Source organism: Monodelphis domestica, chromosome 5, assembly GCF_027887165.1.
Source record: "Monodelphis domestica isolate mMonDom1 chromosome 5, mMonDom1.pri, whole genome shotgun sequence".
In the NCBI taxonomy this organism is placed as follows: Eukaryota; Metazoa; Chordata; class Mammalia; order Didelphimorphia; family Didelphidae; genus Monodelphis; species Monodelphis domestica.
In genome coordinates, this window is record NC_077231.1 from 186900653 (window position 1) to 186925955 (window position 25303).

The 25303-nt window shown below is 34.5% G+C and overlaps 2 protein-coding genes across 2 annotated transcripts in view; one reads left to right on the forward strand and one right to left on the reverse strand.

The window, feature by feature from the left end:
• Positions 1-1632, reverse strand: part of ANKRD26 (ankyrin repeat domain containing 26) — a 144689-nt gene extending 143057 nt beyond the window's left edge. Inside the window, exon 1 of the mRNA XM_056799617.1 lies at positions 1369-1632. The gene's annotated coding sequence lies outside the window, so the exon portion shown is untranslated. The remainder of the gene's footprint in view (positions 1-1368) is intronic.
• Positions 1633-1689: 57 nt separating this feature from the next.
• On the forward strand, positions 1690-18619 carry ANKRD7 (ankyrin repeat domain 7). Its single transcript, XM_016426131.2, is given in 8 exon segments — positions 1690-2078; positions 12569-12683; positions 12799-12972; positions 14908-15014; positions 15311-15410; positions 15412-15448; positions 16995-17124; positions 18556-18619. Coding segments are annotated over 7 exon segments (822 nt in total). The 5' UTR covers positions 1690-1803; the 3' UTR covers positions 17009-17124; positions 18556-18619.
• The last annotated feature ends 6684 nt before the right edge of the window (positions 18620-25303 follow it).

Genomic DNA, 25303 nt, shown 5'->3' on the forward strand with positions numbered 1-25303 from the left:
TATTACTTCTTTGCTCATCATTCTGATTCTTTTTTTTAAGATATGCTTCCATCTCATCTTGAAGGACTTTGTTAGTAATATTTAAAATACTAATGCTTTACATATATTTATTTTATATCCTGCTACTTTGCTAAATTTATTGATAGTTTAACTAACTTCTTAGATGAATTTCTAGGTTTTTCCACATATTTTATTGTCTGCAAATGGATAGTTTACTACTTCTTTGTCCATTCTGATTTTTTTTTAGAGAAACTACAAGTTCTTATATAATATACTCTAATTGTGGCCACCATTCCTGCTGGCTAGGGAGGACAGAGAATTTCTCTTTTACTCTTCCAGATTGCCCAAGGGAAAGCTCATGATATATAACTGTTATTGTTTTTTTTAATTGAAAGCAACTTTACTATTTTAAAAATATATTCAGTAACCATCAATAGCAATAAAAACATTTAAATAAATCTAAAATCTGCATGCAAAGCCACAAACTCCACAGTTTAGAATTTGTTTAAAATATGTGAATTTAAAATTTAATATTATGTATTATTCTCTTGTCTTTTCATCTCTTCATGTTTCCCTTAAATTTATTTATATTTCCAATATTTGTAATTTCTAATGACATAATTAAATCCATTGCATCCAAATATTACAATTTATTATGCCATTGTCCCCAATCATTGCATTTGTGTTATTATAAACAAAGTTTCCATTAATATTTTCATACATACACATCTTTTGCCCCCTCAATAATCCTCCCACAATCTAATCCTAGTAATGGGATCCCCAGGATAATAAGCATGAACAGTTTTATAGCTGTTAATGTATATTTCCATCTTGTTTTCAAAAAAAAATTCGCACCTTTTGGCCTCCTTGGTCCTATCAGCATTTAATTACACCAACTTAAGTAGTCTGGTTCCCAGATAATATACATTACCAGGATCATATTTAGCTAAATTGGTCCTTTGGCAGCAAACACAATCTATTGCCAAGACCATACTCTTTCCAAAACCAAGTCTTTCAACTTGGTCATACACCCAGTGGAACTTTTGTTCCAATGCCACAATCCTTCTGGGATGCAGGATTACTTCCATAGCATGATGCTTCTTTCAAGTCAACCTTGAATATATTAACCTTTTTCTATGTGTGTGCATGTGTGCACAATTAATATACCTTGTAATATATTATGTATGTGTGTGTATAGATAGATACATAAATATACATATCAGACATGTAGTGTATTGTATCCAATTCTGGATTATAAATTTTAGAAAAAAACAACAGAGCAGCACATCCACATAAGAGTAACCTGGGTCAATGAGAGGATCAGAAATCACATTGAGGCCAGAATAAGAAGGAAAAGAAGGATTTTACCTGCAAGTTTGTCCTTAGGCAGAGTTTGCAGTTAAAAGTATTTGTATTTTGGCAAACTTGGTAGCAATTTGCCACATTTTCCATGTGATTCACTCCAGTTGTAGTAGACAGAAAGAGCTGCCCCTCCCCAATCCGGTCCTCATCCCTTCCATCCCTAATTCACCCTACCTCCCTTTAGGGAGACTGAAAGGAAGCTTGGAGCAGCTTTGCTATTCTACCCAGCTCCAGCTTCTGGGCTGATCCTGAGCACCAAGTCTCATGGCTGGCAGTTGCCTTCTTAGCTTCTCAGGAATACAATGCCCTCCGTCCGGGTTGCTAGGGTTACAAGAAGACGTTATACTATTCTACCAATCCTGCCCCGCTCCCTCACAGTGGATTCAATTTGTCTTGAGGGAGGAAAAGGGTCTAGAGATTCAGGACCTTTTTTCCCGCATCATGAAAAAGTTTTTCCGGTCCATAAAAAAGAAGGCACAGTTGTCGTCTTGCCCTTCTCTAGACCCAAGTGAGAGCAGCAGCAGCAACAGCAAAGACATCAGGGACACAGGGAGTAGCAGCTCCATCCTGACTTCCTCAAATGCCCCGGGGTATCGCTTCTGGTTTAGGGACCTGGGCAAGCTTCACAAAGCTGCCTCTGTTGGGGACCTGGCGAAGGTGCAGCGGCACTTACTGTTCAAGAAACACGACCTGAACAAGCGAGATAAGGAACACAGGTGACACAAAGAAGCTCAAGGAATGGCTAAAGTGGTGGTGGAGGGAAGGGCGGAGGAAGGGATGGAGGCCAGCAACCCCAATATTCTCCACCTCCGAACAGGGCATAGAGGTTACCTAGATATAAATCTGAGCACTTCTCTTTAGTATCCTATTGCATATGATGTCCAGATGAGGAAGTTCGGCTGAAATAAATGTAACATAAATGTAAGCCAAAAATAATAAGTGAAATATTTTGCAAACACTAAAGCTCTATTTAATGTTAAAAGAAACAGTGGGGTTTGGTGGAGAGTCAGCTGGTCTTGAAACCCTGAAGATCAGGGTTCTAGTTCTGTCTGTTACCCGTTGGCTGTAGAGTCACAACTTCTCGGGGCTTTAAAGGGCAATTTTTGAAAGATTGTAAACTGCAGAGGTGCCAACCTGCATAAATTGAGGGAGTCCCCTTCCCTGGAAGTTCCCAATAGCAAAGAAATAAAAGTTCCAGATCCTGTCCCTATTAGCGATTCTATTGGACTGCTTTTCATCTAAACTTTCCCAAATTAGGGTCAGGGAAGTCCGGAAAAATTGAAAATTACTTAGTTTCCCAAGATGGATAAATTTTGCTTCAGTGATAGTGGAAGGTATGTCAGTGTGTATCTTCCACCCCCCCCCCCCCAAATTCAGTAGCTCTTTGCCACATTTTTCCCGTGACTCACCCTTGTTCTAGTAGAGGGCAGGAGCTTCCCTCTCCATCGCGTCCCGATCCTGCCACCCCTAATTTGCCCTCAGGAAGACTGAGAGGAAGCTTGGAGCAGCTTTTCTACTCTAAAGCAGATCCATCTTCCGGAGATGGTCCAGACCCAGCCAATCTGAGCACTAAGTTTTTCTGCTGACAGTTACCGCCTCTGCTATAGGATGCCTTTCCGGTCAGGTTTGCCAGGATTACAAGATGTTATGCTATTCTACAAAACCTGCCCAGCTCCCAGCACAGTGGACTCAGTTTGTCTGAAAGCTTCTGCAAAGATACTTTGCCTAGCTATTTGGGACTTAATCCAGCCTTTTAAATTAGCAATCTGGGAAGCAAGGGAAATTAACGATAGGTGTAGACTATTGTGGAAAAAAAAATACAAACCACCATGTGAATAAGCAAGTTTTAAGGTGTCAGAAAATATTCTTTTTTTTTGTTTTTTTTTCTTCATGAAATTAGAAGGGCTTTAGTCGTTAACAGGTACAAACTTGTTATACTGGGAGGCACTAAAAAGGGCTGAGTGTTAGACCTTCTTTGGCATTATAGTTAGCAATGGAAAAAAAATCCTGCATAAAAATTTAATTCAAAAATAATTTCAGCAGATAATTACATGTAATAAAAGCAAAATATATGTAAGCCAAAGACCAGGTGTAGAGGTATGCCTCCGCAACAATCTTTGTGGGTCATGTTGAGAAAGTCTCAGAACCTCAGTTTCCTTATCTTATTTAGTAATGGAGCTCACATTACTAGCTTGAGGCCTCCAGGGTTGATATGAGGATAATTCATTGTAAAACTCAAAGCATTGCATAACTGTGAGCTATTATGAACATATGAGATAATCTGTGCAATGTGCATAGATTTGGGGAGTATATTTTTTAATAATGCATTTTTATTTTTTCCAAATTAAATGTCAATACAATTTTTTGATATTTGCTTTCTGTCATCTTTCAATCTTCCTCCCTCCTACCCCTTGCCCTTTCCCAAGAAGGCAGAAAATATGATATAGGTTATATAGATATTATACATATATTATTATACAATATGTATTCCCATGTATGTTTGTCATGTCGTGAAAGACATGTATTGCCTACACTAGAGAAAAGTTCATGGAGGAAATAAAGTAAAATGTTATGTTTCAATTAGCACTTGGACTCAGTCTATTCCTTCTATGATGGCAGATAACTTTTTTTTTTTTTAACAATGTGTCCCTTACAATTGTCCTGGAACCTTGCCTTGTTAATAGTAAAGTCATTCACAACTGATCAATATACATTAAATATTTGCACAGGCAGATGTCCCCCCATATCTTTAATCTCTTTGGGATACAATCCTAGTAGTGTTCTTGCTGAGTTAAAAGCTAGGCACGGTTATGACCCTTTGAGCATGGTTCCAGATTATTCTCCAAAATAGTTGTATCAGTTCATAGCTCCACCAACAGCATATTAGTGTCCCAATTTTCCCACATCCTCTCCAATATTTAACATTTTCCTTTTGTGACATATTAACCATCTTAATGAGTATGAGGTCAGAGTTGTTTTGATTTGCATTTCTCTAATAAATAGTAGTTTGGGGCATTTTTTCATATGGCTAAAGATAGTTTTTCTATCATAATCTAAGAATTACCTGTTCATATCCTTTGACTATTTGTCAATTGGAGAATGCTTTATATTCTTATAATTTGACTCAGTTTTCTATGTATTTAGGAAACAAAGACTTTGTCAGAGAGACTTGCTACAGAGATTTTTTCCCAGTTTGTTGTAAGATAGATTTCTTAACCTAGCTTAGTTGTTCTTACTTCCACTTTGTGCCAATTCTGATTAGAGTCGGGTTTAATCTTTGCCTTTACACCACTCTTCCACTATATTGATTCTGGATGCTTCTCATGTGAGAGAATTGCCTCCAACTTTTTCTTCTTTTCTCTGTTCCCAATGTATTCCTCTTTCTTATCCCTTTATTTTTAAAACCATCCCATAATATTCAACTTATTTCTTGTTTTCTATGTATGGTTCTATTCATGATAATGATGAAGTTCTTAAATATATACACTACTTTAAATATCTTAAGCATCTTAGTTATCATCTTCTTTACTCATAATGTAATCAATTAACTCCATTGTTTCTCTTAATTATATTAAAATATTTTAGGTATCTTAATATCTTTTGTACCATAAATATTTTAAATACTGTAGTCATCACCTTTCTATGCAGAATAGAATCAGTTTAACCCCCATTTCTGTCTTGTTTATTTTGAATATATTAATTGTTTTTGGCATCTCTTACTATACTTCTAGTTTAACCCCATTGATTCCTTTGAGCTTTTTCTGTTTCCTTTTTTATGCTTCTTCTGAAAAGTTAAATCTGATGATTGAATTATTTTTTAACTCTGTTGGTTTCCTTAGGAATGCCTGGAATTCCTTTATTTCATTAAATATTCATTTCTTCCCCTGGAGTATTACGCTCAATTTTGCTATGTAGGTCATTTTTGTTTGTAGACTTAGATCTTTTGACTTATGGAATATCATATTCCATGCCTTCAGATCCTTTAATAATAGAAACTGCTAGGTCCTATGTAATCCTGATTGTGGTTCCAAAATATTTGAATTTTTTTTCTAGCTACTGTAGTATTTTCTCCTTGGTTTGGGAGACCTGGAATTTGGCTATAATAATTCTGGGATTTAAAAATTTTGGATTTCACTTCTCATACCCCAAATAAATGAGAATTTCTTATTCTCTGTTCATTTTGTTTTGGACCAGAGCACTGCTTTACCACTTCTGTTGATGGTGCTGCTATAGTATTTATTTTTGTTATGTGATCTTTTGGAGGGTGTTTGGCAGACTTTGTATATTTCTTACTTTACCATCTTGGCTGATCTCTTTAAAATTTCCAATTCAGTTTCAGGGACCTATAGACTCCTCAACTTCTGCCACACCACCTCCCTGTTCATCCCTAACCATGTGTCTCTTGGGGATATATTCTTATATTTTTATGAAAAAAGGCAATCATATTTGAAGAAAAGTTTTCTAACATCTTTAACATCAATATTGATTTGGTCAGTAATCAAATTATCATCTTCAATTGTTATGATGAAACAATAATAAAGTGTTTTAAAATTTTAACAATTCCCTTCTCTTGCACTCAACCAGCTTGTTTTAATATTAGCTGATTCTCCCCTCCTCCATGTTGGAATAGACTTTTTCACTTCTACTTCTTAAATCTCTTAGGATCCTTAAAGACTTGACTCAGGTGTACTGCAAAGGATGAGAGTTTAGTTTCCTGATTTCCCACTGTGGAGGAGACATGAAGAAAGAGAGAACTTCATGCTTGCAAAACAAAGCTGGGGACCTGATCTGCCAACCTCTTCCACACCACTTTAATTCCTTCAATTTCTTTTTGTTTCCTTACTGCTAAAGCTAGCATTTCTAATACAATATTAAATCATAGTGTTGATAATGTGCATCATTGCTTCACTTTCAGTCTTATGGAGAAGACTTCTAACTTGTCCCAAATGCAGATGATACTTGCTGAAGGATTTAAGTAGATACTAATTATCATCTTAAGGAATGACCAATTTATTCCTATGCTTTCTTTTGTTTTATTTTTTTAAACCCTTACCTTCTATTTTAGAATCAATACTATTAGAATTGTTTCTAAGGCAGAAGTGTGGTAAGGGCTAGGCAATGGGGATTAAGTTACTTTCTCAGAGTCACACAGCTAGGAAGTGTCTGAATCCAGATTTGAACCTAGGACCTCTTGTCTCTAGACCTGGCTCTCAATCCACTGAATCACAAGCTGCCTCCTCTGGTGTTTTTAATAGGAATGTGTGTTGTATTTTGTGGAAGGCTTTTGCTGAATCTATTGAAATAATCATGTGTAATTTGGAAATATACCCAAAGGGCTAGAAAACTGTGCATACTCTTTGATATGGTAATGCTACTACTTGATCTGTATCCCAAAGAGATAATTAAAAAGGGGAAAGAATATACTTGTACAAAAATATCTATTGCTCTTTTTGTTGTGGCACTTTAGTTGGAGAATGGCTGAACAAATTGTGATGAGTGTTGGTGATAGAATACTATTGTGCTATAACAAATGATAAGCAAGATGATTTCAGAAAAAGCTGGAGAGATCTGTGGAACTGATGCACAGAGCTAAATAAGAAATGGGACAACATTGGACACAATAATGACAACACTGAATGATGATTATCTGTGAAAATGTGGCTACTCTCATCAATGCAATGATCTCAGATAATCCTGAAAGACTTAGAATGGGGAATGCTATCTACCTTCAGAGAAAGAAATGTTGGAATCATCTTTCACATCAGTGTATCTTTGGCTGTATTTCAGGGTTTTGATTTTGTACATGCAACCAAAATTGAGTATGTTTTCTATGCAAAATAAAAAAAAAGAAATAATCATGTGATTTCTGTTAGTTTGATTAATGATATGGTTAGCTATGCTGATAGTTTTCCTAATATTAAACTAGCTCTTCATTGCTGGTGTAAATCCCCCCTGATCATAGTGAATGATCTTTGAGATACATTCCTGTAGTCTCCTTACTTAAAATTTTTGCCTCTATATTCTTTAGTGAAACTGGCCTATAATTTTCTTTCTCTGTTTTTGTGCTTCCTGCCTTAGGTAACAGTACCATATTTGTTTCAGAGGAAATTGGTAGGATTTATTCTCTGCCTATTTTCCTAAATAGTTTAGGTAATATTGGGATTAATTGTTCTTTAAATGTTTAATAGAATTCACTTATGAATCTCTCTGGCCCTGCAGTTATTTTCTTAGGGAGTTAATTGATGGGTTGTTCAGTTTCTTTTTCTGATATGGGATTATTTACGGATTCTATTGCTTCTCTTTTTAATCTTAGCAATTTGTATTTTTGCAAATATTCATTCATTTCTCTTAGATTATCAAATTTATCGCCATATCATTGGGCAAAATAGCTACTAATTTTTGTTTTAATTCCCTCTTCATTTGTGGTGGGCTCACCCTTTTCATTTTTGATACTAATTATTTGATTTTTTATTATCTTTTTTATCAATCAACACTGTCTATTTTATTTGTTTTCTCATAAAAAACAATTTCTAATCTTATTTATTAGTTGAGTGGTTCTCATATTTTTAATTTTATTAATTTCTCATTTTTTATTGTTTCCAGTTTAGTCTATAAATGAAGATTTTCAATTTATTCTTTTTTTCTAGTTTCTTTAATTGTTTGCCCAATTCACTACTCATCTATATTTTCTTTATTTTATTGATGTAAATGTTTAAAGATATAAATTTTTTTACTAAGTACAGCTTTGAGTGTATCCCATAAATTTTGATTTATCATTATTATTCTCAGTAATAAAATTGATTGTTTATATAATTTGTTCTTTGGCCCATCCTTTTTTTAGCATTAGATTATTTAGTGTCCAATTATTTTTTTATTTATCTTTCCATGGAACTTTATTTATTATAAATTTTATTTCATTATAATCTGAAAAGGATGCATTTATTATTCTACTCTTCTATATTTGGTTGTAAAGTTTTTATTCCCTGAAATATGATCAGTTTTTGTTTAGGAAATATGTACTGCTGAAAAGAAAGAATATTCCTTTTTATTCCCATTCATTTCTCTCCAGAGATCAATTAGTTCTAACTTTTCTAAGATTTCATTTACTTCCTTTATTTCTTATTTATTTTTTGGTTTCATTTATTTGGTTATGAATGGGGAAAGTTGAGGTCCCCCACTAGTATAGTTTTAGTCTGTCACCTCCTGAAAGTACATTTAATTCTTTAAAAATTTAGAGGTTATACCATTTGGTGTTTATATGTCTAGTATTGATATTACTTCATTGTTTGATGGTACCTTTAAGCAAGATGAAATTTCCTTCTTATTTCTTTTAATCAGATCTATTTTTGCTTTAGATTTATATGAAATCATGATTGCTAATCCTGCTTTCTTTTTTTAACTTTAGATAATGCACAATAATTTCTGCTCCAGCCCCTTATTTTTACTCTCTGTGTGTCACCTTGCCTCAGATGTATTTCTTGTAAACAACATATAATAGAATTCTGGTTTTTAATCCTTTTTGCTATCTGCTTCCATTTTATGGGTGTGTTCATACCATTCACATTCACAGTTATGCCTAAAAACTGTGTATTCCCTTCCATCTTATTTTCCCCTTTTGATCCTGCTCTTTTTCCTTTCATTTTGCCCCTCTTTACTTGTGTTTTGCTTTTTTCACCCTCCCATTTCTCCCACCCTCCTATTACTCTCTTTCTCTAATTAGGGGTAAGATAGGATTCTGTACCCCAAATGCATATAGTATTCCATCTCTGAGTTAGTTATCATGAGAGTAAAGTTTAAGCATTGCCTGTCACAACTCTTATCCTCCTCTTCACTGTAATAGTTTTTCTTGTCTTTTTAGGTGAGATAATTTACCCCATTCCATTTCTCCCTTCCCTTTTCTCTCAGTACAATACTCTTTTTCACCTCATAATTTTTTTGCATATCATATCTGAATCAGTTTACTTATACTTCCTTTGTCCATGTATATTTCTTCTCATAGCTTTACCACTGAATTTTTTTAAAGAATTACAAATATCCCCTGGTCATATAGAAATACATATATATCTTGATCTTATTGAGTCTCCCAAATTTTCTACTTATTTACCTTCCTAGGCTTCTCTTGGGTCTTGTGTTTAGACATTAAATTTTCTATTTAGGTCAGGTCTTTTCATCATGAATGCTTAGATATCTTCTATTTTATTGAATGATCATTTTTACACCTAAGAGAATATACTAAGTTTGCTGGATAGGTCTTTTGCCTTCTTGAAAATTATATTCTATACCTTTTGATCTTTTAATGTAGAGATTATAACTCCATAATATTTGAATTATTTCTTTCTTGGTTGCTTATTTTGGCTTGGGGGCTCTTGAATTTATTATATTCTTGGCAATTGTTATTTGGTGAATTCTTTCTGGAGATGATCTGTGAATTCTTTCAGTTTCTATTTTACTCTCTTGTTCAAAAATGCCTGAGAACTTTTCTTTGATAATTTCTTATACTATAATATCCAGGCTTTTTTTTTTATTTTTTAGTCTTGGCTTTCAGGTAATCCAGTAATTCTTAAATTGTCTTTCCTCGATCTATTTTCCAGGTCAGTTGTTTTTTCAATGAGCTATTTCATGTTTTCTTCTGTTTAATTTTCTTTTTTTATTTTCTTTTACTATTTCTTAATTTCTCATGAAGTCATTAATTTCTAGTTTCCCAATTCCAATTTTTAAGGAACGATTTTATTCCATGAGTTTTTGATACTCCTTTTTCATTTGGCAAATTTCTTCTTGCATTGCTTTCATTTCTCTTCCCCACTTTTCCCTTGCCTCTATTAACTGATTTTTGAAATAATTTTTGAGTTCTTCTGGAATCTGAATCCAAAATTCATATTTTTCTATGGAGCTTTGCATATATTTGCTTTACTTTCACAGTCTGCATCTGTCCCCTGTTCTTTGTGTCCATAAAATTTTTCTATGGTTATATTTTGTGGGGAGAGGGGAGTGTTTGCTTATTTTCCAAGTCTTTTTTTTTTACTTTCACTTTTATTTTAAAGACAGGTTATGTTTGCGGGGAGAAGGGAGAATAAGGCACTTTCTTAAACTTTAGTACTTCCTTAATCTACTCCCTTAGCCTTATTTCTGGGTTTCTTCATTTCAGTTCCTCCAAGGTGGTTTGATGGCATGTGGACCAGCAGCTTGTAGAGCCACCTTGAACTGCTGATTCAGTCACACCCTGAGACCACTGATGGTTCAAATTCTCTAACTTCCAGTTTTGGCAAGGGCTTCTGGTCTCACTCTGGGTTTGATAGGGTCAGGCACACTTTGGATTGTTCTGCTTTGGGGCTCTTCCTTGAGCTTTGGCAAGGGCTAGCCAGATTCCCACAAGCCAGCACTAGGGGGACTGCCCCTGTCTGGGATTTGAGGCCCAACTCTGGGTCTATCACACTGCCCCAAGCTAGGGTTCAGGTTCTTACCACAAACCCAGGGTGATATTTTTAGCCTTGCTCTGGCCCTGATTAGGCTGTGTAGTACAGTCTGCCCTGATTTGAAATTTCAGACCTCAGTGCAGGAATTTTAGTTGGGTTGCACTGTTGTTCCCCCAGGCAGGGTCTCAGGGTCTGGATGTTGGCTTGGGCCCAGGTTCAGAACCTGGAACAGTAGGTATGTATGTGTGAGTGTGTGTGTGTGTGTGTTGTTGTTGGCTCGCTCCTTACTCCTTGCTGTAGCCTTCTGCTCTCATCCCCTGCCCCAGATTTTCTTTGCCTGTCTTTCAAGTCCTTTTCTACATGAAAGTTGCTTCACTCTGTCTCCTTTTTGATTCTTTCACTCGTATCTTCATTTTGTAGTGTTAGTTTAACATTGATTTGAGAGGATTCTCATGGTGATTTTGAGATCCCCTGCTTTTACTCCACCATCTTGGCTCCCAAATGTAGGCTTTTTGAGGAACAAAGAGATATTATTGAGAGGTGGTTGGTTAAAAAAAATCAAAAAGGAAACAGTGAGAAGTAAGGGAATGACAGCAAGGATCCATTCAAGAATAGAGTAACAACAAGGAACTCAAAATAGCTGAAGTGATTTTAGGCTTGCCTTTTGTATACAGACATCTGTTCGTAAAATTCCTTGGCTTTTACGAGCCAGTTTCATACTCAAGACTAAAATGAAATTTAGAAAAAGTTGGAGAATATTTAGCATAATAGAAATGAATGAAGGAATTTAAAAAAATGCATTTATTTTGTCCTTACTATATATCAGAAGCTGTGCTAAGAGTTGGGAATATACATTGTTTTATTTTTTAAAACTGGACTTTGATTTTACTGGTGTTCATTGTGCAAGAAAGACAGGTTCTACTCTCTAGGAATTTCAATTCACATGGGGGAAGACAACCCATAGAGGGAAGCTAGTGGTCAAAATGAAGGAGAGAGGAATTGTCCAAGGATACACATGGCACTGGAGGTTTGAAACTGGAATGGTATGGTGTCAAGGCAAGGTAAAGTTGAAAGTTCATTTATACATAGACCAAGTTCCCAGGGTTAGACTCCAAGAACTTGTGACATAAAGAAGAAAATAGAAGCTCAAGCTTTCAAAAGGAGGGAAGAAAATTTTAAAACATTTCCCTTAATGATAGAATAGAAAAGATATTCAGCAAGAATATAACTTTGGTTCGGTTGGACACAACTTTATTAAGTTGTAGGGGTGTTTTGACTTACTGGGCAATGGGACATCACTTAAAAGAGAGAGGGGGCATTTTCTCATTATGAGTTGGATTTTGTAAACCTCAAAATAGGAAATCTAAGTCAAATGTTCAAGTCCTTAGGTCAATAAAATCTTTACCTTTTATGGAAAAAAAAATAGCTAGTTCCACCTACATATCAAGGAATGTAAAACACATATATGCCATCTCTATCACAAATAAGAGTAAAAAAATTAAAATTCAAATGCCTAAAGTGTTTTTTTTTAATAGTCAGAGAAGACCAAAATTTTATTTCAATTGTATAGAGGTTATTATGTAATAATAAGTACCAAGAGTAAATGTAAATTTTAACAACAGTAAATTGTTCCATAATCAATGTTTAAAAATTCTTACAAATTATAAACAAAAATATTTTTATATTAAAAGTGCTCTAATAGCATTTTTACAATTTTGATCTTTCATATGTAGTACAACATGATCAAATATGAATTCTGTTTTGTAACTTTGAATCATATTATTTTATTATAGGACACCTTTGCACCTGGCTTGTGCTAATGGATATCCAGATGTTGTGTCCCTCTTGGTGGAGAGGAAATGCAAATTAAATATTCGTGATAGTGAAAATAGATCTCCTTTGATTAAGGTATGTATGACTTATGTTAAATTATGAAGTGTCACCTATTTAGATTTAAACTTTAAATCTTTAGAATACAAAATTAAGTTTCAGGACTCACGGTCTCTTTATGTTGTATTGACAGGCAGTACAATCCCAACATGAAGAATGTGCAACTATTCTTCTAGAAAATAAAGCAGAACCCAATCTTGTGGATATCAACAAAAATACTGCACTTCACTATGCTGTTTGTGGGCATAATGTATCATTAGTGATTAAATTGCTTGAACATAAAGCCAACACTGAAGCACAAAATAAGGTACCTTTCATTAGGGAAAAAAGATTGTGAATCCTTTTTAAAAAGAATCTTTACTTTTTAATTATAGGTACATTGATTTAGAGGCAGATTAGACCTTTTAGGAAAATTCATCTATTTCTCTCAAATAACATGAGAAAAGTGAAGATCAAAGAACTTGCCTAAAGTTACACAGCTAGTAAGTAATAGCAAAATATGAATCCTGATTCTCTGATTCCAAATATTGGGCTCTATAGACTAAACAACATAACTCTTCTGTTAAATAAAATGCAACGGTATTAATTACCAACTGTTAGCTTCTGTCAGTAACTTTTATAAAGAGTTTATACATGTTGAATCCATTCATTTAGAGAAACTCTTTATACTAATTCTAAAGCTTGATTGTGTTCTCTACCTAGAGTATTTGAGGACAAAAGAACACCAAAAATGGAAATCTTATATTTAAGTAATTATTTTTGCTTTCATTTATTTTATGTTTTTGCCAATTTAAATCAGATTTTATGGCTTCCAAACAGCAAATATAGCTAGAGCTTGAGAATTATTCTGAGACATATTGCCAAATCAAACATTAATTATAAATTACTAGATAGTGAAAACCATAGAAGGAACATTGACTACAGGATAGTGAGCTGGTCTTCTAGTCAGGAGGAGATAGTTTTAAATTCTCATTTGGAATACATACTGGCTGGTGATCTTGGGCAATTTCCTTAACTTCTCAGGGATCTAGGCACCTTTTCAAGAATAGAAGTTATAGAGAAAACAGTTTTATGTGTCAATTAAAAAAAATTGTGTTCAGGACTAAAATTATCTTTAAAATTATTTTTCTATTGGTTTTACATACACAAAGCCCACATAACTTAATTTTAAGGATATATAATGTCAGTATTCTCTCATAATTCAAAAGATCTCTGATTTCATTGGCATGAGTACTCCTTCCCCCAAAGGAAAGTACAACTCCAGTCCTCTTTTATTATGTGTCATTCATGTGTTTGTTGCTATCTGTGGCCAAACATTTTGCTACCTTATGCCTAAACCTTTTGGTGAAGAGCTTCTCCTCATTCAGGCTGATCTATGAACAATGAACATACTTTCTATTCTTTCTATTCTCTCCAAATAAAGAGGGAGGAAAAAAGAAAAGAAGAGAAGAGAAAAAGAAAGAGAAGACAAACTGTTTTTGTTTTTCTATACAGAATTATTTTGAAATGCTAAAAGTGATGTTATATTTTCTCTCTCCAATGTGGTAGAACTTGCTATGGCATATGTTGCTCTAGTAAAATTAGAATTGTACTTAAGGTGGGAAAATTAAGGCTTTTACTCAGGGCATCAAAATTTAGATGGCATGGACAATGCATGAACTCCTTCAACAGGAAGAAATGGGGAAAGATTAGTTAATTAGTTAGTGGGAATAATTAAATAAGAAAATAGAAATCTATTAGATAGCATGCACATCTCCCTCTCACATCCCAGGCAAGCTTCTCCCCTGTCTAATCCTACCTTTCTCCCTCCCCTCAGCAGCAGCCTCACTAGTAGAGATCTTGTGGTACTCTAGGCTCTTAGGAGGTTCTTGAAGGTCTTCAAGGGCTTGTGTTCTGAGCTGTAGAGCCTCTCTCCCCTCTCTCTCCTACTCAACTTTGTCTTATGGCCAAGATTCTGGAACATTTTCACAGTATGTGAGCCTCAGGAAGTTGTGCTCAGCAGAATGATGACCTGATCCAGAATGAACCTCTCTTCCCAGTTCTGAGTGTTCTTTCTCTGCTATGGCCAAGCAAACTGTTAGCTGGATTAGAAAATGTCTGATTGCATTCCAGGGGACCCTTAAGAGGGGATCATCATCCCTTGTCAGGTCCAATCCATTATAGTAACATTTGATTCAACCTTCTGTGGAGGCATTATGGCATCATGACATTTCTCATGACCTCTTTTTCCATGATTTGGCAGGATGGGCACACACCACTTCTACTTGCTATTACTGAAAATAACCCAGAAATGGTATCCATTCTCCTGAGGAAAGGGGCAGATGTGAATGCTGCAGATAAGTTTCAGAGGTAATTGTGTTAAACTTAAATAAGGTGGCTGGGCACCTTGAATGTAATTTTTTTCTTCTTCCATGATGTGAACAATTCTCTTTGGGCAACACAGCAACAATGTTAATTTCTTCATCCCGCTTCCTCCACCCTTTAGATATTAGATTTCACTCATTTGCTTCTACCCTTTCTATTCTTTACAAATAAAGAGGGAGGAAAAAAGAAGAGAAAAAGAAAGAGAAGACAAACTTTGTTTTTGTTTTTCTATACAGAATTATTTTGAAATGCTAAAAGTGATGTTAAATTTCTTATTTCAGAACAGCCCTTATGCTTGCTGTTGGTGGTGAACCCACTGGTATAGTCAGTATTCTTCTACAGTATGATGTAGACCTCTCTTGCCAAGATATTTATGGGATGACAGCTGAAGGATATGCTTCTTGTAGTGGTTATTCTATGTAAGTGTGTTACTACTTCAATCTCCTAAGCATCTTTTGTAATTTATTATTCATATTTTATAGATTTGAAATAGGTTGTGTTCACCAATCTTGTGTGAATATTAAATTTTTTCTAGGATGCCATCTCATGTTGAAAATGCCATCAATTCAGTATGAATTATAGGCACTAAAACATAATGTCTACAAACTTGGAGATAGTCATTTTCTATATTACACTGCATAATAATGAATATTGGTAAAGAAAGCAGAAATGGAATTTTTAGAGGCAGCTGGATTAGCATCATTAGCAGCCAATGATGCTATGTTTGATGTTCCATAGAACTGATTGGTTGCATTATCATCTTGCCTTAAATATTCTCACAGTTGCCTAGGGCTTAAAAATCTTTTCACTTGCCAGAAAACTAAATTTAAGAAATTAATTCCTTATAGAATTTTTAACTCCTCTTTGGTATGACAGCTAACTTTCAACAGAGATACTGATTATTATCATGATTTAAAATGCTAATTGTATTTATATAATGCTTTATGGTTTGCAAAATGATTTTTTTTCCTCCACACACAATTCACAAAGATAGGTAGTGATCAGCACTCTTAGCAATTTTGGTAAATACCCTTTTTAAAGTAATGAATTCTTGGAAGATTAACTTCACCAATGAAATTAAAGAAAAAATGAAAATAGAAAAGGGCCAGTATGGTATACTAGGAATAGAGAACAGGGTTTGGAGTCAGGAATACTTGGGTTTCAGTCTTCTTTCTAACACATATTTGGATCTAAGGCCTGGGAAAGTTACTTTATACTCCAGGCAATTCTCTAGGACTATAAGTTGCAGAGTAGATGTTAATCTCTTTGGTAATAATTAAAAGTAGCTAACATTTATATAGCATCAACTATATGCTAGGCACTGTGCTAAGTGTCTTACAATTATCTCATTTGATTCTCCCAATAACCTTGGGATATGGGTGTTATCTTCATTTTGCAGTTGAGAAAATAAGTGATTTGCCCAGATTTAAATTTATGTCTTCCTGACTCCCATCCCAACTCTCTACTCATCGTGTCATCTCTCTGGTACAAATAGAGAGTATTTAATTATTGCTCTCTTCATGAACTCCTTCCCAGATACGTCAGGCTTGAATGACCTTTGTGTTTCATTTTTACTTTGATTGTACATTCCTTATACACTCATGATATATCATAGTTATGTATGTATATATATGTATATATCATGTATTCTTACTGGAATTAAAGTTTCATGAATGCAGGATCACAACCTTTGATTTCCTTTAGGCTAACACATCATTTTATACAAAGTAAATACTTTTAAGTGTTTGCGGATTTGTTATAGTTCAAGGATCTTTCCAAGGCTCTCTCCTCTCTCTTATTTTTTCACCTCTTTTCTCCTCCTCCCCTAGAAATTGGTAGGACTTGTGATATTTTTAGAAGATTAGAGTTTCTGAGTGAGCTTTTAATCTGAGAGTTAGGCAGTATTAATTATTAATTTGTATAAAGGTCAACATTCTTACAAATTTTCTTTGTTTTTATGAATAGTCATTATGAACTAATTTCTCAATATAAAAATCAGAGGAACCGTAAGAAACTGATTTTCCCTGAAATTAGCTGCCCGGAGAGGATTTCTGCTGTTCAGTTTTCTTAAGTGTGTCTACCACAATTAAAGGAGGTAAGTTTTTTAGGAAATGAAATTAGATTTTACATTACCATGTGTTTTTGAAATTACATTTCCTCTGCCAAAGTGTTTTTAAAGGAGAAAGCTGGCTCTTTTTGGACTATCCTATCATTTTAAGGAAAAAACTTCAAAATCATTGTCAATGAAATTTTCAGTTATCTGAAAACAATGTAAAGATATTTTATGTCAGATTATTTTCTGAACTTTTCAGTTTTTTAATTATAATTATTCCTTAGCTTTAGCATTGCTTCAACATTTCAAGTGACTCAATACTTAATTAGTGTGTGTGTGGGTACTCTGTGACCTAAGAGATGGTTTTATGAGTTCCTATGAACATAAAACCCAGCTCTCTCTTGTTAGTCAGTCTCTGACTGTAAGCCTTTCTGAACTGAACAGTATTATTCTTTGACTATTGCTTGCCTAGTGTTCACTTGCCCCAGAGCAAGGTCAATTGCTTCAATTGCTGATGAAGCTTAAGAGTGAGAGTCCAATGGAAATACCATCCTTTAAGGTGTTTAATTTTGAAAATTTCAAGGTGCTTTCACAGATACTATGCATTTGCATATTTATTCACCTACTGTTTACTAATGCTTTTTATATTATTCTGTTTAGTAGTTTCTATTTCCTTTGATATCACATATTCATGGATTGTCATAGCCAAAGAATTATTTTCCTAGTAGACTGATACTTCTTTTTTTTTGGGGGGGGGGAGTGAATATTTTAAAGGGAGTACAAATGTAAATCCTAAATATAAGAGCTCTTATTTCACATTTTCTAAGAATTTTCTTAGCCTAAAATAAATTTCCAAGTGTTTGTGACTAAGTGACAAGAAAATAGGAGAGATATTACGTTTAATTTTTTTTTCTTTATTTAGTAATGTACTTGAGTTTCCTAAGCTTTTTTTGTGAAGATTAAAATGCACAAAAGGCTCCTTTGTTTTTACAGTAAGGAATTTCTGTATATAAATCATTAGAACATTAAATAACCTCACTGTTCTCTTAGGTTATAATACATCAATGATGCCAAAAGCATTATTTATCTCTAATTATCCATATGTTTATGTTTATATGTACATATATGAATATATCAATGGCTTGGCAATGATTTCTCTTCTTTATTATGTTAATTGTATCTTTGTATACTTGTATTTCAGATACATGCAAAGTTGCTTTTAAAAAAGGTGGTGGGGTTTAAATATTTAAATAAATAACAACACGGAGATTAAAATGGGAAAAATCATAGATTAAGTGGCAATTAAAAACTGGACAATTTAAAAAAATCTTGATATTTTAAATATCCCTTGATACAAAAATTAAGTTCTCAAATGTTGTTTATAAGTTATGAATATTTTTATCATTTCCAATATTTCAGTTTGTATATTTATGTTTTTAAAATATCACAAATAACATGTGAATAATCTTTCAGGTTCAAGAAAACTATCCTGAAGATGGCAGAACTTTTGAAGAATAAAAAAGACTTTTCTGTCATATTTAAAGTCTGCAGATAGAATAATTTTAAAAAAGTAAATCTCGGAGTTCATACTCCAACCTTGTTGTGACTAGCAAGGGAATTATTTTGCTTTCTTCTCTGAGTTTGCACAAGACTGCCTGAAAAATCAGCTTTCAAGGCCTTGTGAGATTACTGACTGGTTCATCATGCAAAAGCTTCTGACTAACTTTCATCAGAAACTGTTTGAAAGTTCAGATGCCCTAAGTGCCCTGCTTTAGTCTGGTGTGCTCAGATTTTTAGTAAATCTTTTAGGAAGTTCCTCTACCTAAAGAAAGACAGCTTCATATCCTCAGTTGTTTCAGACACTTGATAATAGTATTTTTTTGTTTTGTTTTGTTTTCTTTCGAAAGGAAAGTATTTGGCTTTCAGCAGAACCACAACTGTTTGAATTTTTGCATTCTTCTTGTGCCATTTCAACTTTTCATTTATTTCCACTCTAGTATTTGATCTTAAAATTCTAGAAAGTGAACAGGAAGCACAAGTAGAAAGGTCAATTCTTCTAGGTGGCCAATATCACAAACATGAGAAGTTGAGTGCCATTTTTTTCTCCTGTTTAGTGCCACTGAAGTCCTTTTAGTTTCTTTAAATAAATTTTGCTTTCCAGACACAAAGGGATCTCTAGTTCTTAAAGGGCTATTGTATTATCTTGGCTGTCTCCTGTTTCTTATTGGGCCAAGGGTAGGGCTAAAGTTGGACAACTAAGTGTTATAGTGGATTCTGTGCCTGGCCTGGGAAGACTTCTTTTTGTATGTCCAAATCTGGCCTCAGACACTTACTAGTTGTGTCAACTGGGCAAGTCCCTAAAACCTGTTTGCCCCAGTTCTTCAAAATTTGTAAAATGACTGGGAGAAGGAATGGTAAACCACACTAATATTTTTGTCAAAACAAACAAACAAACAACCCAATGGGAGCATAAAGAATCAGGCATGCCTGAACACCAAAAAGGGATAAGTATGAGGTAGTTATGTTTGTTTTTAAAACTCTATTGGAAGTTTTTTATGTTTAATTTGTATTCTAGCTAAATGATTTCCCTGTAAATTGAACACAGAATGGAATTATCAAAAGGGCCAAGAAAAATATCATTCTCTATTATCTATATCTGATCTATCTACTTTATGATGATGTAGAAGCCAGTGAGAAAATAGGAATTTCATGGGAAAACTTGAGGAGGCACAGGAAATGGAAAGATAAGCTTGGCCTGAAAACCTGATCAGAAGAAGCAAGGAATGTTCACTGAAGGAGATTCTATCATATAATTCAGTTAGTTAGTCAACAAATATTTATTAACTATTTGCTGTGCATGACTCTGGGACTAAGTGGTTTTCAAAAATTAGGGGAACTTATACATTTCTAATAGAAGAACCAATTAGGCCTTGTAAAGCACCTTGAAAAGTTTGTAGGCTATCTCCCACTGGTGGTGTTCTTCCAACTGTTAAGTGCTATCAGGGACCACCTCAATTTCATTATTTAGTTTTTAAAAAGATACAAATTTCTTGCTGTCCAGGGTCTAGAAGGTGACTCCTGAGGGTCAATTCTTATTCCTTTCGGTGTCTTGGGCTGGTTATAAAAAATATAGTTTAGAATCCAACTCCTAGACTTCTATGGCTCACTTTCCTGATCTCCAGATGAATCTCTTTCTCCTTAAAGGGAAAAGTAAAAATATAGAGGCCATGGACTGAGCCCCTTCCCAGAGCCATATTACCTTCAGAGAGAAAACATCCCAAAGACTTTACCTTTATAGCATTGTCTCTTGACCAATTCTAGGATTGAAGAACTTAGTACCCTGAGATGAAAAGCTTGAGGTGAGGCTAATTTACCCTTTGTGAAGAAGCCCCAAGTTTCAATTATGCAACCAATTAAAAAATGGCTCCTCCTAACCATATGATTAGTGAGCTAATATCTAAACCTGTTCCCCAGTCTCTGAAAGGCACCTCCCTGGCATCCTCAGAACTATCTTAGAAGCAGATTTCCCAGAATCTTCTAGTGATGAAGTTGCATTGGCTAAGCAAACTGAGAGGGTCTCTGCAGGTTACCTGATTCTTATTATACTGATAAGATGCTCATTTGTTTTGGTAGAGTGACTTTTCACCTCCATTAATTCCCTACACATTTCTAGTCCTTATCCTAACACCAAAGATTCATAAAGAATTGGTACACAGATGAAAGTAAGTTAGAACTGTTATATAACAGATAGTCAAAGGTTAGGAACAATTAGTTCTCCAAAGAGATGAAAATCAACAATCACAGAAAAGGTTTACAGTCTCTAATAATCACAGAAATTCAAATGAAAATAACTCTAAGATGCCATCAAATTAGAGATACCCATCAAATTGTAAATAGTAAAATACAATAAAATTCATTTTGGTATGGCTGTGGTCCTGGAGGAGTTATAGCTTGATGCTGCGTTTTGAAAAAAAATATGGAATAATTCAATAAGTGCACAATTATATAAACACATCCCTTCTGTCAGTTGTCCCATTGCTGGGTTGTGAACCTTGGTGTTTGACCTTGTTGACAGGAAGCAAAAAGCAATGATAAGAAAATATTCTTAGAAACATTTGTAAGAGCAAAAAAGCAAAAGTCAAAACAAAACCCCAAACTGGAAATGAATTTGATGTGTGATGATGAATAAAAATATAGAATAAAAGTGTAATGAAATATTAATTTTACCACAATAACAAATGTGAAGAATTCCTTAAAATGTGGTAAGTTGGATCTAGCTTTCTGAATTGTTGCCTTTTCTATTTTTCTCTTTGATTTCTATCTAAAACTTAATATGAATTAGAACCCTTATGAAGAATTGGGTTGGTAAAATTAATCATGTTTATTAATTTTTCAGTAGTTTTTATTTTCTTAATGTTATGAAATTATTTATCAGAACAATTTTAATGTGAATTTGGTTAACTGATGTTAATTATAGTAGGATGCATATCATTTTGCTTTGATTTGTAACAGTTAAAATTTAGGGGAGACTGAGGCAGGTAGAAATTAGTTTCTCTCTGCAAGGAGTATCATATTTTAGAGGTTTATTAAAGGTTGAGAATTTAAGAATATACAAGTAAGAAAAGGCACGTGCCAGGTGGGCCATGAGGCCCACCCAAAATTTCACTCACATCATGAGACGGGTCTGTTTGCCAGCAGAGACAGGAAGTAAAGTCCCCAAAAGCCTTTGCAATTAGATTAAATACCTTCTTGATCTCGGCCCACGTGAGAATTCAGTGAGATTACAAAGCATTTTGGGGAAGTGGAGCAAGGGCTTCTGGGGATTGAAGTCCAGAGTTCAAATCCATTTTTACAGATTCTATTGGGGAACAATTAGTCATTTTTGAGGATAAATTAGTTATCAGTGGCATAATTTGATGAACAATCACTTAGAAAGAAAAAAATCTGATCTATGAAAAGGTAGTACATGCATACATATTGAGACTTGATGCTATTTTTCACATTGGAATTCTAGATGCATCCAAGAGGGGCTATAAAATTAGAGGATTTGGATATTCCTCTGTGAATGATTTGTATATATGTATCTGGGCTGCATAAAATATTTATAAAGAGATGATAGAAAGAAATTAAGCCTGTTCCATGGAGAAAAGTGGTTTTATTTCAGTTAATTACAATAATAGTGTGTGGCGTTTTTGGAAAGCATATAAAATTAGAGGTTAAAATGGGAATAGATTCTGCCTTTACCACTCATGGAAGAACAAAGGCACAATAGGACACAGAAATGAGCTCTCCAAATCTTCCAATTTATATGCTCAAAGGGCTTTAAAAGATTGTGTGCCCTTTTATCCAGCAGTACCACAACTGGGTTCATGGCCACACTTTGTGGTGGCAAAATTTTGGAAAATGAGAGAGTATCCCTTGATTGGGGAATGGCTGAACAAATGGTGGTATATGATGGTGATGGAATATTATTGTGGTATAAGGAATAATGATCTGGAGGGGTTTCTATATGAACTAGAAGAACCTCAGTGAACTGATTCAGAGTGAAATGATCAGAACCAAGAGAACACTGTACACAGAAAGTGAAACATTGTGGAACTATCCAATGTAATGACTTTACTATAAGTAGCAATGCAATAATCCAAGACACTCCTGAAGGACTTATAAGAAAGAATGCTAACCACGTTGAGAGAAAGAATAATGGGAGTAGAAACATAAAAGAAAGACATATAATTTATCACTTATAAATCATATATGTTGGTATATGAATTGGGGTTTTGGCTTTAAAAAGATTGCTCTATAGCAAAAATGAATAATATGGAAGTAGGTATCAAGTGATAACATTTGCACAACCCAGTGGAATTGTTTGTCGACTATGTGGGAGAGAAGAGGGAAGGAAAAGAAAATGAATCATATAAACATGGAACAATGCTTACAAATAAAAATATTAAGTTAAATATTCCAATTTGCAGAATCTCCAATTTGATAAGTGCATTGTTCAGATTGACTGAAAGCTATCTTTGCCTACAAAGAAAACAGAGTAGATTTATGACTACTTACTTTTGATTGAGTTAACAACAGTTTATTAACATGTAAGTTACAGATAATCATTCTCATATCTTACTTTTAATGATGTCCCTTCAAATTCACAGTAGTGAGTAGGAAAGAATAATCTCTCTGGGAAAAAAAAATCTTTGGAAGAGTTTGGGGTATAATAGGGATATGGAATTAATTGAATTGAAACTAAAATAGAGTTTAATTTTTTTTCAGCTCTTTTTTTGTAAAGAGACAGGAACTTGAGATGAGAGAGAAGACATTCATTCGTAGCCAGTATAGACTCTGGATATCCCTATTTTGATAGAGGCTGGCCCTAGAGAAAAAGTCTCTGTTTAACATGAGATGCATGAAACTGTTAGTTAATATCTCCATGGGACACCCTCTCTCTCTCCCTCCCCCTGGGAAAAAAAATTTAAATGGGGTTCTGTTAAATCCTGGGGTGCCAGTTGTAATGAATGAAAAGTTTGGTCTTCCAGTATAGAGAAAGAGAAAAAGAGTGGAGAACCTCCCTTCTCAAAGCAGGGTTGAGGGGAGACAGCAAATATAAAGGAGAAAAGGTTTTTTGGTATGGTAAAGGGAACAGGATCTAGGAGAGGACAGCTGATGTTTAGGGTTGGTTCAGAGAGAGGAGAGCGGGTTTTGAAGATTTTCCCCCTTCTGCCTTCCCTCCTTAGCTATGGCTGCTCTCTCAGATTTGCTCTTGTCTCTCTTGCCCCCCCCCCCCCCCCTCTACTCAAGACCAAAGGATTTCTTTTTTAGGAAGATGTCTCTTCCCTTGTTCTGTTCACTCGCACTTGATTCAAAGCTTGGGGAAAAGATTTCTTCAATGTCAACTCAATCAGGGTAATACAAAAGAAAAAGAATGAGAAAGGAAAGTGGGAAAAAGGGGGTCCCTGTCTCTATCTAAAACCCTTTTCCCTCCCTCTTCAAGTTTTGGGGAACTCGGGCTTTGGCAGCCTGAGCCCCCTGGAAAAAAAGTCAGGTTGACTCACCCTGGGTTTGACCCCTTGGCTACAGTTCAGACAGTTAAGGTTAAAATTAGGGGTTGTTATATCAAGGCAAATCTATAGTCACATGAAAAAATGCTCTAAATTACACTTGATAAGAGAAATGCAAATTAAAACAACTCTGCGGTATCACCTCATTCCTGTCATATTGGCTAATATGACAGAAAAGGAAGTTGAAGGGGATACAGGAAAATTGGGACACATACTGTTGGTGGAGGTGACATCTGATCCAGCTATTCTGCAGAGCAATTTAGAAATATGCTCAAAGAACTCAAACTATGCATACTCTTTGATCCATCAATATCATTAAGAGGTCTATATCCCAGTGAGATAAAAAAGGGTAGAAGACATATTTGTGCAAAAATATTTATTGCAGTTCTTTTTATGCTAGTAAAGAATTACCGATTGAGGGTTTTCCCATCAATTTATGGCTGAACAAGTTGTGATATATGGTACTGATGTAATGTTATTGTACTATAAGAAATGACAAGATATCAGAAAATTATGGAAAGACATGAACACAAAGTAAAGTGAGAAGAACCAGAAGAATGTTGTCCATGGTGACAGCAATATTTCTTGAACAATTGTAAATGACCTAATTATTCTCGGCTATGCAGTGATTCAAGACAATCCCAGGGAATTATCATGAAAAATGGCATCAGCCCTCCAAGAAAGAATTGATTAGTCAGAATAAAGACTGAAATATATATCTTTCATTTTCTTTATTTCATATCTCTAATACAAAATGACTAATGGAACAAATGTTTTCTATTATTGCACATGTAAAATCTATATCAAATTCATTACCGTCTCACTGGGAAGCGCAGGGATGTTTTAAGGGTTAGAAGGTAGAGAACTTAGAACTCGAAACTTTAAAAAGGAATGTTAAATTTATTTTTATAGGTAATAAAGGAAAAATAAAATATTTAAAAGATACCAAAGCTAAAATAGGGTAGGATTCTTTCATCTTCACATTTACCTGCAGATATATTAGTTATGACTTTACCTGGCATGGTGTCATTATTGATTTTTCTTTATGAAGCACCACACCATGGAAGATTTTCTGAAGAAAGTACTTCCTTTCAAGCTCAGACACTATAAAATTAGACCTATGGCTTGGCCTTTAGGTTTATCAAATCCCCTATTACATTGAAACA